Here is a 15,773-nt window from a genome sequence, read left to right on the forward strand (position 1 = left end):
GCTCTTTTCTATTATAGGTCCTATAACCAATGGTCATTTATTATAAATGAACTATGTCACTTGGATAAGATGTTAGTGAACTATACATATTTAAGGTTCAAGAGACCTATAACTTTTATTTGATACATAATCTCATGAAATGGAAAGAAGTAATTAATAAATGATAATTATTAGTATATTAGCAAGTAACATACAGTACAAAGTAGGGATTATGGAGTCAATTCTGCAAAAATCATCATAGCTTGGCATTAAAGGGTCTGTCCAGAGGTTGAAAAACATGGCTGCTTTCTTCCAAAAAGTGCTCCTCTCCTAATCATGGGTACTGTGTGGTATAGCAATTAAGCTCCATTTATCTCTTTGAAGCTGATCTGCCATAATGGAACACACTGGGGGCCATTTACTAAGGGCCCGATTCGTGTTTTCACGACGTGTTAACCGAATATTTCCAATTTGCGCTGATTTTCCCTGTATTGCCCCGGGATTTTGGCGCACGCGATCGGATTGTGGCGCATCAGCGCTGGCATGCACGCGACGGAAATCAGGGGGCGTGGCCGATCGAAAACCCGACGGATTCGGAAAAACCGCTGCATTTTTAAAAAAAAAAAAGTGTTGCTGGACTCGCGCTTACCTTCACCAGGTATAGGCCGGTGAACTTCAGTGCATTCCGGCGGGCCTCGGCGGACTTCAGCGCAGCAGCGCCACCTGGTGGACGTCGGAGGAACTACCTTAGTGAACCCCGGCCGGACCCAAATCCACCGCAGAGAACGCGCCGCTGGATCGCGAATGGACTGGGTAAGTAAATCTGCCAGACACTGCCAAATTCATTACATGAAGTAACTGAAATGCTAAAGTAGAAGTAGGGATTTTTAATGTCAATTCCACAGCAAATGATAAAGAATAGGTTTTTCCAACAAGTACTGTTTGTCATACATACATAAACGTAAGTAAATTATACTGTACATGCACATATTCAGAAATAAAATTGTGACGTTTTTTTTTTTTTTTTTTAATAAAAATAGACGTGAACCTTTATGGGCTATGTACCAAGGCTGCACAAATCTTCCTGCCAAGGAATGATGCCATCCAAAAATAATTCTCACAATAATAAGAGTTCATATTTGAAAACTGCAATTGTCTATTAATGACTATAAACCATGTTGCTTATAATACATGTGGAAAGAAAATCAGTTAATTTCTTATAAATCAGATACACTTAATCATTTTTTCTGTCTCTGTTATGAATATGTTGCATTTTAATGCCATATTAGCTCAGGAATAAGTGTAAAAATCACTATAACTGATTATGTTTCCAAAAAGCCTAAGGACAAAAAGGCCCAACTTCCAATATCTGTGCAGTCAAGACGTGTAGTCCACTGTGAAGTAGGGCATTATGCCACAAGAAAGTTTTTCTCTGTGTTCTCTTGGCATTCATCATTATCCAGTCCTCTTTGTATAAATTAATTTTGAAATAATTATACTGTAGTTTCCGTCTTTTTAGCAGTTTTTGAATTAAGGTATTGACGTAATACGGCTTTCTCATGGACATACCTGAAGAATAAAAATAAAATATTAACTCATAGTAGTTAGGCTTCTTCACACACCAGTTAGTTAATTATAAAAAGATATGATTGAAATATTTGTCCCTATTTGCCTGATTAACAATACCTGGTTTTAGCTCAAAAAAGCTGATCCAAAAACTGACATGTGAAGTTTGAAAATATTTATCACTATTGTATCTCTATAAATGTTCAATTGAATACCAGAGATGAAAATTTCAAATGACTTTGGTCTGCTCTGTAATATATTCACTGCTCTCCTGGTCTCTCATGCCCTTCTCTCCCCCCTACATCCTCTTCTTGCACTGAGATGCCAGAGGGAGAGGGTGAGCGGTGAGCTGACACGTCATCAGGGGGAGGGAAGTGCAGAAGTCAAGAGTGACTAGGAGAGCAGTGAATATATTACAGAGCAGACGGAAGTTGTTATTTGAAATGTTCCTCTTTGGGACTCTGCTGAAACATCCGGCAGGGAGCCAGGTAAAGTTTCACATACTTTATTTCAAACACCATATAAAACTGACATTGTTTAAAAACATATTTGGCATATACAGAACTTTTTCTATAGCAACCTGACACCTGATAAAAATAGCACTCTGGTTTCCTTTAAAGAGGTCATGCCACCATATCAAATTTATGTAAATTACTTAAATACATTTAAAACAGAAATTTTAGTTTTGGCATTTATTTAAAAAATCTGCCTTCTTACTTCAAAAAATGCTTTTTGAAATCCTAATAGCTCCTCCTGCTGGTGTCTATTACCATCATCTCCAGCACCTTCCCTGGATGATCATACGCAGAAAGAATTAAATGCTAAAGACAAAACCACTCTACTGGGCATGCGCATAGCTAAACAACAGAATCCTCCACTGGCCCCCTTACACCTTTGCACTGTGGGGGGCCAGTATGCAGGCAACCTGAATGTCTGATATAGCACTGGACGCTGTCTTTATGCAGAGAGAGCAGCAGCTTCCTCCGCTGGTCTGACCTGAATTGTAGACAATTAAAAAGCATCTTGAGGTTGCGATGTCCTGATGCTGCTGCTGCGTATTACATTCCGGCTGCTACTATTGGGCTATAGTCCGAGGCAGAGAGGATATAGGTGCTGGGGAGGTGGTAGTGATTTAATGTCACTTTAGGTCTCTTCAGGCCTGTGCCTGATATGTCCTGTGCATGGAGCAGTCATGCACAGGACATATCAGCGGGTGTGTAGGGGGAGACAGTGCCAGCATCCAGCAAGTCATGCTCTAGAAACACATTAGCATCAGCATGACAACATTACCACTCCTATAGCACAATACCACTCCTATTCTATATGTATCTGCACAGGACAGACTTACTACTCCTACCCTGTATATATGGACACATCACAGTACTACTACTCCTATCCTGTATATATGGACACAGGACAGTACTACTACTCCTATCCTGTATTTATGGGCACAGCACAGTACAACTACTCCTATCCTGTGTATACGTGCAAAGGACAGTACTACTTCTCCTATACTATGCATATGGGCACAGAACATGAATACGGCATGGGGGAACACACAGTCGCGTGCATTACATTTTATTGTGAGAGGCCTATATAAAAGTTTAATTAGGTAAATATTATTGATTGAAAGGAACAGGGAATAGAGAATCAGTGACACATGACACAGTACACGTAGCATCTCTATATTTCTTATTATTGCAGTTCAAGGTTCTTAAGTACTGCAAGAGTTTTTAATGTTCTCAACTACTGCAGGAGTTCAAGACTGCACTTTGGTGATTATCCACAGGGTGTGTTCACACGTTGCAGTTAAAACTGCATCGCACTCAGCTTTGAGGTGGTTTTAGGTGCAGTTTTGTCAATTGAACAGATGAAAGACATAAAATGAACAAGTGAATGACATTTGTGGAGCAGGTTTCCCCTTCAAAATCAAATTCACCCATTTAGGTTATGGGTTTCACCTGTTCAATTGACAAAACTGCACCTAAAACCACCTCAAAGCTGATTGCAATGCAGTTTTAATTGCAACGTGTGAACGCACCTTTAGCCACAACTTATTTTAATTTAATATGGAAACGACACCAATCACCTAGTTGAAAATAGATCTTTACTTCAGTGGTTGCAACACCTTTACCTTGCACACATATAAACTTCAGAAACCTATGCCCACTTTCCTGTTAGGGTATATCCACACATGATATTTTTGTTGCAGACATTTCTGCAACTGAAAATTAATTTTCTTAATTTGATGTGATAGATTTCTGTAGGCCTCATTCTAAAGAATAGTACATGTGCGGACAATTCTCTAACATATCAGCTGTTTGCCAGTAAACTCTTATTTAGACGACAACATGAATGTTGATAGAATGATGACAGTAAATGACAAACTATATCACTGACTTCGCAATTGTCCTTTGTATTTCTCGCTCTTCTTCTTCATTCAGTCGCTGCAAAATGGTTTCCAAAAGGGGAAGACTAAATTTAATATACTGAGCTACCTGTGGAGAAAGAAATCCAGATGTTGGTCACGTTCTTTTGTTGCAGCAATAAACATAGTTTTGTTACAAAGGTAATAAGTGCATACATCACTGCTGATCTCTTCTGCTTCTCTGTCCATGAGGAACATCCTTGCTATATTTCCTGAGGGGCCTTGTAAGAGTCTTTCCCATAGTGGACAATCTGTGCTTTTCAGTTTTTTCTTTTCTAAACAAAATAATTTTACATATAAGAAGAAATTTTTAACTCATTTATCAACTGTTTGAGAGCAAAGTTCTAGTTGTTCAAGGCAATAAATCAGAGCTCAAGTTTCATTATATAAACTGCTGTGGGAAAATAAAAGCTGAGCTCTCATTGCTTGTTATTAGCAATTGGAACAGTTTTGCCCTCAGACTCGTTTGGTAATTCTCCAGAGAATTCATAAAGTATATAGATCATCTTTTTATTGCATGCTTTTCCTTGTAGTCTTAACGAAGTAATACAACAATTATTCAATAAAACAGTCAAGTCAGATAACCCATAAGATCCCCTTAAGCCACAATATTTTGAATATTTCAAATGTTTACTACTATATGATTCTGGTTTAAGCAACCATCTCTAAGACTCGAAATATTGTAAGTGCTATTGGGTCCTGTAGACTTTACATGAGCCTGCATATTCCAAGTCCAGATTACAAAAATCTAAGGGCAAAGTCTCTTAATTGGATAACAGTCATCATTACTGAACAATTTTTCATTGCCTTTTTTCTATTTTATAAGGAAATGTAAGAGGATATATAGTAGATCAGTCATACAAGACAACAAGGTAACTAACTTTGTCAGTTATAGTGGTTTGTCCATTCTCAAATTTCAATCCCCTAGTGAAGTTTACACAATAAAGATCATTTTAACCCCGTACTTTACAATTTTACTTAGTGTTATTGTTGTTTTAGCTCCTATCACTCAGTGATTGGTCAGTGTAAAAGAGTGTGGGCAGTTACTCTCTAACCAGACACTTCAGGATTCCTCTGTGCTATGAGATGCTGTGTGCTGACTATGTGGTTAGATCATCAGGGCACAAGGTTATATACACTTTCATTTAGCTTCTGAACATTCATTAGTATCTGTTATATAGAAATAGAGATGAGATAGATTGGAGATGAGAGATGATGAGATCCATGAGATGCATATAACACACAATTACTTTCTCAGTTCTGCTATCTCAGCTATAACATACACTATCAGTGCTGCTGTGCCTCCCTCCCCTGGATAAAGACCTTATCAGCTTGTAGATTTACTCTCCTCACGCTGATGTTTGTTGGCAGGAAATCTCTGTGTGTGAGCTTGTCTTAGAATGCAAGGGTAAGAGCAGGTGGCAGAGAGAAGCTCAGTGCAGTGTCAGACAGGCGAATTAATCTGCCATGCCCAAGCATAGACTTCTAATTTATGTTCGGATTCCGGTGCAACCACAATTATATACACCAGGACTGCTATAGACAAGTTGGAATTATATCTGCAAAATGCTGTATTTTTGCTAATAACAGTGAATTAGAGAATGTGTTATTTTGTTATCCTGAGTCTTCGGAATAACCCTTTAGCTTAAAATGCAGCAAATTTATGATCTCTTTGATATATCTGATACATCTTTAAGTCTGTCTTCTCTAAAACTACCAGGGGCAGACTGGCCATTGTACCCACCGAGAATTTTCCCGGTGGGCCGGTTGGTCCTGGGCCGGTCTGGGGCCGGTCCGCACTCCCTCTGTTTAACTTTTGATTCAATCTATAGTACCTGCACCGTACACAGTACACAGACGCAGAGCAGCACTTCTGCGTCTGTGTATACACGCAGCTACACAGGTCACGCAACCAATGTCATTGCGCAACCTGTGTAGCGTAGAGAAGGGCTGACATTTACCAGCTGTCGAGCCCTCCATGCATCTCTGTGGCTTGCTGTAAGAGGCGCGGAGCAGTGACATCACTATCCCGCGCCACTACACCGAGCTAAAGAAGACCGGGCACAGTAAGAAACCTGGGCCAAATAGGTGAGTATTATGTTTTTTTTTTTTAATTATAGAATGGGGGGCATTAATTATATGTCTGGGGCGGGGGGCATTATTCTATATCTTGGGCGGGGGGCATTAATTATATGGCAGGGAGTCATTATTCTATATCTAGGGCTGGCAGGGGGCATTAATTATATAAAAATAGGTAAAACCTCTGCACTACCCAGACATTGATTGTTAGAGAATAGGATAACTAAGCACTGGAAATGCTGTCGGTGTGATACAGGTGTCTCTCTGTATCAAACAAAAACTAAAAAGAGAAGAAAAAATACACCAAGCACCAATTGACACTGATTTCGTAAGACAGTTAATATAGAAGTTTTAATCGAGTTGTGGTCTCAATACATCAAAAAAATAAAATAAAATACACATCCTTATTCTCACATATTAAATTTCAATGTTATACATAAGCAACAATAGATAAAATACATAACAGTACTGAATATCAAACGATTCTAAAAAATCTGTCCTATATAAGTAGGCAGCAATATAAAGCTGCAAAAAAATAAACGTAATGTTTATACCCAATTAGGACATTAAAAGGTATCATGGTGTGATCTCAGGCAGGGCAAAAAGGTAAGGTAGCACTCAAAGGGGCCCACGTGCTTAACCTATACCTCAAAAATATGTTTAAAATGTAAAAAAGATAAAAAAAGGTCTCATTTCTTGTTCCGTATAAGCATATCAAAGTCCATATATTCGATTAAATTGTATGACCAGTCACATGCTCATATGGTTTAGTTGTTTCCACAATTGAATCTTTTAAGCTGCAGTTCACACAGGATGATTTTACACTGGGTGTGGGCTTCAAATTGGGTGGCCAGCCATTTGTTTGAATAAGTAGCTGGATGCAATAAATATCTCTTTCATCAGATATACTGGCAAGGTTAACCTTTATTTGGATGTTGTGCTTACCCTCAGTTGTTTAACAGTGAAAGCGTATATTTACAATATAGTCCACTCCTCGGGCGGTTAATCAGCTTTTACCTCCACAAACAAAGAAGTCAGATCTGTGTCAATCAGCGTCTTTCCGATTTTTCTGCGCATGCATGTCACTCCATTCAGCACGGTCAGAGAGGGAATCGCACAGGTTTGTAGGAGTGCAGCTCACACGGGTATGTGGGGAAGCCGCTGCCGTTGGACTGTTAGTAAGTGTCCGTCTGATGGCTCGTAGCTGGATTAGATTAGGTGCAGCATAAACACTGGTAAATGATGACAGTCCAGAACCATAAAAATGAGCGTAGATACACGGAACAAATGAGAGAGCTGCTAGACGCGTTTCCAAGCCATTCATCGGCTCCTTCCTCAGTAGCTAATCCTTCCTTTAGCTATACTTATTCAAACAAATGGCTGGCCACCTAATTTGAAGCCCACACCCAGTGTAAAATCATCCTGTGTGAACTGCAGCTTAAAAGATCCAATTGTGGAAACAACTGAACCATATGAGCATGTGACTGGTCATACAATTTAATCGAATATATGGACTTTGATATGCTTATACGGAACAAGAAATGAGACCTTTTTTTATCTTTTTTACATTTTAAACATATTTTTGAGGTATAGGTTAAGCACGTGGGCCCCTTTGAGTGCTACCTTACCTTTTTGCCCTGCCTGAGATCACACCGTGATACCTTTTAATGTCCTAATTGGGTATAAACATTACGTTTATTTTTTTGCAGCTTTATATTGCTGCCTACTTATATAGGACTGATTTTTTAGAATCGTTTGATATTCAGTACTGTTATGTATTTTATCTATTGTTACTTATGTATAACATTGAAATATAATATGTGAGAATAAGGATGTGTATTTTATTTTATTTTTTGATGTATTGAGACCACAACTCGATTAAAACTTTATATTAACTGTCTTACGAAATCAGTGTCAATTGGTGCTTGGTGTATTTTCTCTTCTCTTTTTGGCATTAATTATATGTCTGGGGAAGGCAGGGGGCATTAATTATATGTCTGGGACTGGCAGGGAGCATTAATTATATTGTTGGGGGCATTATTCCATATCTGGGGCTGGCAGGGGGCATTAATTATATGTCTGGGGTGGGGGGCATTATTCTATATCTGGGGCAGGCAGGGGGCATTCATTCTATGTCTGGGGCAGGGGGGGGGCATTATTCTATGTCTGGGGCAGGCATGGGGCATTAATTATATCTTGGGCGGGGGGGCATTAATTATATCTCAGGGGGGCATTATTCTATATCGAGGGCTGGCAGGGGGCATTAATAATATGTCTGGGATAGGCAGGGTCATTATTCTATATCTGGGGCTGGCAGGGAGCATTATTTATATGGTGGGGGACATTATTCTATATCTGGGGCTGGCAGGGGGCATTAATTATATGTCTGGGGCGGGAGGGGGCATTATTCCATATCTGGGGCTGGCAGGAGGCCATTAATTATATGTCTGTGGTGTGGGCGGCATTATTCTATATCTGGGGCTGGCAGGGGGCATTAATTCTATGTCTGGGGCAGGGGGGCATTATTCTATGTCAGGGGCGGGTTGGGCACATTATTCTATGTCTGGGGCAGGCAGGGGGAATTTATTATATGTCTGGGGCAGGCTGGGGGCATAAATTCTATGTCTGGGGCGGGCTGGGGGCATAAATTCTATGTCTGGGGTAGGCTGGGTCCATTAATTCTATGTCTGGGGCAGGCTGGGGCAATTAATTCTCTGTCTGGGGCGGGCTGGGGACATTAATTCTCTGTCTGGGGCAGGCTGAGGGCATTAATTTTATGTCTGGGGTAGGCTGGGGGCATAAATTCTATGTCTGGGGTGGGCTGGGGGAATAAATTCTATGTCTGGGGTGGGCTGGGGGAATAAATTCTATGTCTGGGGTGGGCTGGAGCCATTAATTCTATGTCTGGAGTGGGCCGGGGCCATTAATTCTTTGTCTGGGGTAGGCTGGGGCCATTAATTCTATGTCTGGGGTAGGCTGGGGGCATTAATTCTATGTCTGGGGTAGGCTGGGGCCATTAATTTTATGACTGAGGAAGGATGGGGCCATTAAATTTATGTCTGGGGTAGGCTGGGGGCATTAATTCTATGTCTGGGGTAGGCTGGGGCCATTAATTTTATGACTGAGGAAGGATGGGGCCATTAAATTTATGTCTGGGGTAGGCTGGGGGCATTAATTCTATGTCTGGGGTAGGTTGGGGGCATAAATTCGATGTCTGGGGTAGGTTGGGGGCATAAATTCTATGTCTGGGGTAGGCTGGAGCCATTAATTCTTTTTATGGGACGGGCTGGGGGCATAAATTCTATGTCTGGGGCGGGCTAGGGGCATAAATTCTATGTCTGGGGCGGGCTAGGGGCATAAATTCAATGTCTGGGGTCGGCTGGGGCTATTAATTCTATGTCTGGGGTAGGCTGGGGGCATAAATTCCATGTCTGGGGTAGGCTGGGGGCATAAATTCCATGTCTGGGGTAGGCTGGGGCCATTAATTCTATGTCTGGGGCGGGCTGGGGGCATAAATTCTATGTCTGGGGTTGGCTGGGGCTATTAATTCTATGTCTGATTTGTGCGGTCGCACATCGACAGTGGGTATCGGAAGGACACTGATCGCAATAGCCTCCTACATTTTACCAGTTGCCACTCTCCTGCCACCATCCATGCAATACCACGGTCCCAGTTTACCCGTGTCAAGCGTTTGGTCAGCGATACTGACACACAAACAGATTCAGGGAACGAGGATACCCCGAACACGTCATTAAAGACAGCATGACGGCTCATAACCCCAGACACAATCCCACCCCCTCTCACCCCAGGGTACCATTTGTACACACGTACCATCCGGCATCTAACAAGATACTCCATATTCTCAGACGACATTGGTCAATCCTAACCAGAGCCCTTCCAGAAATCCCAGAGTTCCAACAACCTCCCCTACCATGCCGCCAACGCCCTAAAAACCTCAGAGACTCCCTGATTAGAGCCGACATCGGCTCTAACTTACGTACTCCACGACAACAATTTCTCCGTACACCTAAGAAAGGTACCTTTAAAAAAACGTGAAGCCTACTGGATTCACACTTTACAGAGTTTAGAACCACGAGGAATGAATCGGGATTACGATATTTGCAGTTTTATTTGATTGTCAACATACTTTATTGCCTTATTGCTTTGCGAATTTTAACATATGTCTCATTCTACTTCTCTCCCCAGAGATCCTAGAAACTACATATCTCTTCTGTGGTAAGATCACCCACACAAGATTTCCCCTACCCCATACCCCCTGTGGTACCCCTTTCCCTTCTCTCCCCCTTCTCTCCCCCCCCCTCTCCCCTTCCCCACCACCATATACTACCCTTTACCATCCCGTATCCACCATCCAGGCCCCGTACACACAAACTACATTCTCAACAATAGTCACTCACATATCGCATATACACCACTTTTATCCCTCCCCCGAACTCAGACCACAGCCACACACTATTGTCATTTCTGACATGACGCTCCACCCCATCCAGTATACACTGGCGACCACACACTGTCCGCCATGTGGTTAACTGAGTAGCGTCACCATGGCAACACCTCTATACACACGGTAGCGCAGACCGCAGTCAACTGAGTAGCGTCACCATGACAACACTCCTATAAACACGGCAGCATTGCAGATCGACCATTCCCAAACATTTCACTTTCACACCTACTCTATAACGTGCCATGATTACAGGTGCCCGCCCATCACATCACGTGATCGGCATCCCACGTGACATCATATTAGGGCCGCCCATCACATCACGTGATCGGCACCCACGTGACGCACTCGTCATACTGTGCCCGCCCATCACATCACGTGATCGGCATCCCACGTGACGTACTCGTCATGCTGTGGGACGGACAAGAGGCGGCTCACAAGTCTTTTAAACGCCGACACCGCCACAACCAGCAGCACGCTCTCCTACAGACACACAGTGTCCATACCAGCCGCCTGCCATACCAGCCAGCCCTCTCCTGCATCATCTCAGTGATCGGTAACTTATTTTCCTTTTACCTTACAGGCATATTTATGCGCCACCTGCTGCTATTCCTTAACCAAGGCATTGAAGTTCTGATTATACAGCCATACTTCATATATTGTGGTTTTACTGTGTGATTATATGACTCTGTATCTCATGTCCTTTTTTCTTATATTATGACATAGATATACCCTAGTCTTCTATATTCTCAATTTGTCTAGTATATATCTTCTCCATGTACCTAGTATCATTATGGTCTATACATTGTTCTAGCTCTACATGCTTATGTATATAAACCTTTGTATCTTATAGTGTTTGACAAAGGCCTGTGATAGGCCGAAACGTCACCAACTGATCACGTTCTTGTAAATAAATATCACTTTCTGGCATCCGAAAATCAAAAGGAGTGCTTGGATTATTTTATTTGGCTATTAATTCTATGTCTGGGGTAGGCTGGGGGCATAAATTCCATGTCTGGGGTAGGCTGGGGGCATAAATTCCATGTCTGGGGTAGGCTGGGGGCATAAATTCCATGTCTGGGGCGGGCTGGGGCCATTAATTCTATGTCTGGGTGGGCTGGGGCCATTAATTCTTTGTCTGGGGTAGGCTGGGGCCATTAATTCTATGTCTGGGGTAGGCTGGGGGCATTAATTCTATGTCTGGGGTAGGCTGGGGGCATTAATTATATGTCTGGGGAAGGCTGGGGCCATTAATTCTATGCCTTGGGCAGGCTGGGGGCATTTATTCTATGCCTTGGGCAGGCTGGGGGCATTAGTTTTATGACTAGGGAAGGCTTGGGCCAATAATTCTATGTCTGGGGTAGGTTGGGGGCATAAATTCTATGTCTGGGGTAGGTTGGGGGCATAAATTCTATGTCTGGGGTAGGCTGGAGCCATTAATTATTTTTATGGGACGGGCTGGGGCCATTAATTCTATGTCTGGGGCGGGCTGGGGGCATAAATTCTATGTCTGGGGTCGGCTGGGGCTATTAATTCTATGTCTGGGGTAGGCTGGGGGCATAAATTCCATGTCTGGGGTAGGCTGGGGGCATAAATTCCATGTCTGGGGTAGGCTGGGGGCATAAATTCCATGTCTGGGGTAGGCTGGGGGCATAAATTCCATGTCTGGGGCGGGCTGGGGCCATTAATTCTATGTCTGGGTGGGCTGGGGCCATTAATTCTTTGTCTGGGGTAGGCTGGGGCCATTAATTCTATGTCTGGGGTAGGCTGGGGGCATTAATTCTATGTCTGGGGTAGGCTTGGGCCATTAATTCTGTGTCTGGAGCGGGCTGGGGGCATTAATTCTATGTCTGCGGTAGGCTTGGGCCATTAATTCTATGTCTGGGGTAGGCTGGGGGCATTCATTCTGTGTCTGGAGTGGGCTGGGGGCATTAATTCTATGTCTGGGGTAGGCTGGGGGCATAAATTATATGTCTGGGGTAGGCTGGGGCCATTTATTCTATGCCTTGGGCAGGCTGGGGGCATTAGTTTTATGACTAGGGAAGGCTTGGGCCAATAATTCTATGTCTGGGGTAGGCTTGGGCCATTAATTCTATGTATGGGGTAGGCTTGGGCCATTAATTCTGTGTCTGGAGCGGGCTGGGGGCATTAATTCTATGTCTGCGGTAGGCTTGGGCCATTAATTCTATGTCTGGGGTAGGCTGGGGGCAGAAATTCTATGTCTGGGGTAGGCTTGGGCCATTAATTCTATGTCTAGGGTAGGCTTGGGCCATTTATTCTATGTCTGGGGCAGGCTGGGGGCATTAATTTTATGACTGGGACAGGCTGGGGACATTATTATTACGCCTGGGTCATAGTAGGAACTCTATCAATACTGGGGGGGGGGGGGGGGTAAAGAGGTTAAAGGAGAGAAAGAAGAAATAAATTACCCTTACCATTACAGTATGTTACATTATGGGGCACTATTTGTGTAGTACTAATATTTCAGGGGGCTCTATTACAGTATTTGGGGCACAGTATTGTTGGTAGCAGAAGAAGGGACAGTTAAGGGACAATGGGAAAGTGCAGAACATAAGACGTCTGTGTGGTAAACATTGCAGGAATGCTGTGTACCTGGAGGAAGAGACAAAGTGATGGTGGAACCAATGGAGAAGATGAGGAACGCGTACAATCCGAGGAGACGTCACCTGATGTCACTGGATGTAATAGGTGAGGATCTTTCATGTGTTTTCTGTATATAATAAATACTGATTTTTTTCATGTTCGCTTCTGTGTATATAAGTAGTATTTTAGTAGTTATAGTTTGGTAAATAGGGGGTAGTATTATAGTAGTTATATTTTTGTACATAGGGGGTAGTATTATAGTAGTTATATTCCTGTACATAGAGGGCAGTATTATAGTAGTTATATTCCTGTCCATAGGGGCAGTATTATAGTAGTTATATTCTTATACATAGGGGGCAGTATTATAGTAGTTATATTCTTGTACATAGGGGCAGTATTATAGTAGTTATATTCTTGTACATAGGAGGTAGTATTATAGTAGTTATATTCTTGTACATAGGGGCAGTATTATAGTAGTTATATTCCTGTACATAGGGGGCAGTATTATAGTAGTTGGCTTGTATATGGGAGAAGGTATTGTAGTAGTTTTATTTTGTATATAGGAGGCAGGATTGAATGTGTTATTCTAAATGTGTTACTGTAGCGTTATTCCGGTACGTAGGAGGCAGTATCAATATATTCTTTCTCTGAATTGTACATGTATGGCACAGGGGAAAGCTATTTAAGGCTTATCGGGTCGTGTTTTTGACGATCAGTAAATGTTGCAGATGTTCTTGTTTTGCATTAAGGCCATCTACCAACAATTTGTCTGTTATAACCCCACCCACATTATCTGACCACACCTACTTTTTTTGACCCCGCCCATAAAATTGGGCCACTTTTATAGTTTTTCCCAGGGCCATTTTAAATTCCCAGTCCACCCCTGAAAACTACACTGCCATTCACTGCTGAGAAATTGAGATAATTCTTGCAACTTTAAAAAATGTCTCAATTGAAAAATCTGGAAAAACAGGCTAACAATGCCCATATTCCCATACAATTTCCAAAACTGAGGTGCGTTTTTGAAAAACCTACAATGACTTTGAAGTGCCAACAACTTCTCCCCCCTCCCCACCCCCCATCCACATCCTAATAAGTTACAGTATTTGTGTTGGTAAAAGCTGTAAGGGACTTTCATACATATGACAGCCATTCAAATCACCAATTATTCCAATATAGTTGTGAAAAAAAGTAAAAATGTAGAATGTAGAAATTGCATAAAATAGTACCCAGATTCATTAAAGAAGACATGTCACCAGATTTTGCCCCCTGACTAACAATGATAAAGTGTTACAAGTCCCCCATATATCACCTAAAATTAGCTGCCAGCCCTGTACATTAATTACAGCCATTTGTCTGATATGCAAATGAGCTTTTCTAAATCTCCTGTGAGAGGAGAAGAGTCAGAGATACCAGTGAATCACGCCCCATTATTCTGACTGACAGCTCTGTGTCTCTTCAAATCACTGCTCTGTCTCCTTGTCCTTAGGGACCGTCTACTAATATTCATCTACAGACATATAAAGCTCTATGTACAGATGGGGAATATTGTACATAGGTGCCCTGTGTTACATATATGACATGTGACCAGTGACATCATCGCAGGTCCTTTAGCCTTCTAATAATAGCAAACTGTACACCATGTATGTGAATATATGAAATCACAGCAGCCTAGATGGAGGATGAAAAGAAGTAGAAGTCCATGGAGGCAGCTGTGACCTTATGTGGTCAGATACATGTATGGTGTACAGTTTGCTATTATTAAGAGGCAAAAGACCTGAGATGATGTCTCTCCCGTCACATGACATGAACTGTGACCGGTAAGGAGGCATAAGGCATAGGGAGGAGTAGATGGGAGGGGCCTGATGAGCAGGACACTGCCCCCTCTGATGCCACGTAATATAAGATAAAAGGTGATTTATGTGGATGAAAGCAAAATAATTTTTAGCTAAAAGACCCATCAGTCAGTTAATTGAGATCTGAACATGTCACTGGCTGTATATGTGCAAATGTGGTGACAGGTTTCCTTTAAGATGACACAAGAAAATATACACTCACCTCCTGAGGCATGAATAATGTATAGTGCAAATTCATTCGGACTAGTCTCAATCTGACAAATAAAAACAATATATTAAAAGGTTTATATAGACCTGTGAAATTTTAGGATAGTGTTGAAGATTACTGAGAAAATAGCAGGTAAGTATGTAGCATAATGTACCAATATACTGTCTGATATACACTCACCGGCCACTTTATTAGGTACACCTGTCCAACTGCTCGTTAACACTTAATTTCTAATCAGCCAATCACATGGCGGCAACTCAGTGCATTTAGGCATGTAGACATGGTCAAGACAATCTCCTGCAGTTCAAACCGAGCATCAGTATGGGGAAGAAAGGTGATTTGAGTGCCTTTGAATGTGGCATGGTTGTTGGTGCCAGAAGGGCTGGTCTGAGTATTTCAGAAACTGATGATCTACTGGGATTTTCACGCACAACCATCTCTAGGGTTTACAGAGAATGGTCCGAAAAAGAAAAAACATCCAGTGAGCGGCAGTTCTGTGGGCGGAAATGCCTTGTTGATGCCAGAGGTCAGGGGAGAATGGGCAGACTGGTTCGAGCTGATAGAAAGGCAACAGTGACTCAAATCGCCACC

General features: G+C 42.2%; 1 protein-coding gene across 6 annotated transcripts in view; it reads right to left on the minus strand.

The window, feature by feature from the left end:
- Positions 1–89: 89 nt before the first annotated feature.
- RASSF6 (Ras association domain family member 6) overlaps positions 90–15,773 on the minus strand; it is an 83,859-nt gene continuing 68,175 nt past the window's right edge. For 5 of the 6 annotated variants that reach the window (XR_011848975.1, XR_011848976.1, XR_011848978.1 and 2 more), the window contains 5 exons: positions 15,177–15,228; positions 4,130–4,248; positions 3,946–4,043; positions 429–1,548; positions 90–343 (listed from right to left, as the gene is read on the minus strand). Coding sequence is in view for 1 of the 6 variants with exons in the window: in XM_072117581.1 (XP_071973682.1) it covers positions 1,473–1,548; positions 3,946–4,043; positions 4,130–4,248; positions 15,177–15,228 (345 nt within the window). In the remaining 5 variants the exon portion in view is untranslated. Of the gene's footprint in view, positions 1,549–3,945; positions 4,044–4,129; positions 4,249–15,176; positions 15,229–15,773 lie in introns of all 6 variants that reach the window. The other variant, XM_072117581.1, reaches the window with a different exon arrangement.

Source organism: Engystomops pustulosus, chromosome 1 (assembly GCF_040894005.1).
Source record: "Engystomops pustulosus chromosome 1, aEngPut4.maternal, whole genome shotgun sequence".
Taxonomy (NCBI): Eukaryota; Metazoa; Chordata; class Amphibia; order Anura; family Leptodactylidae; genus Engystomops; species Engystomops pustulosus.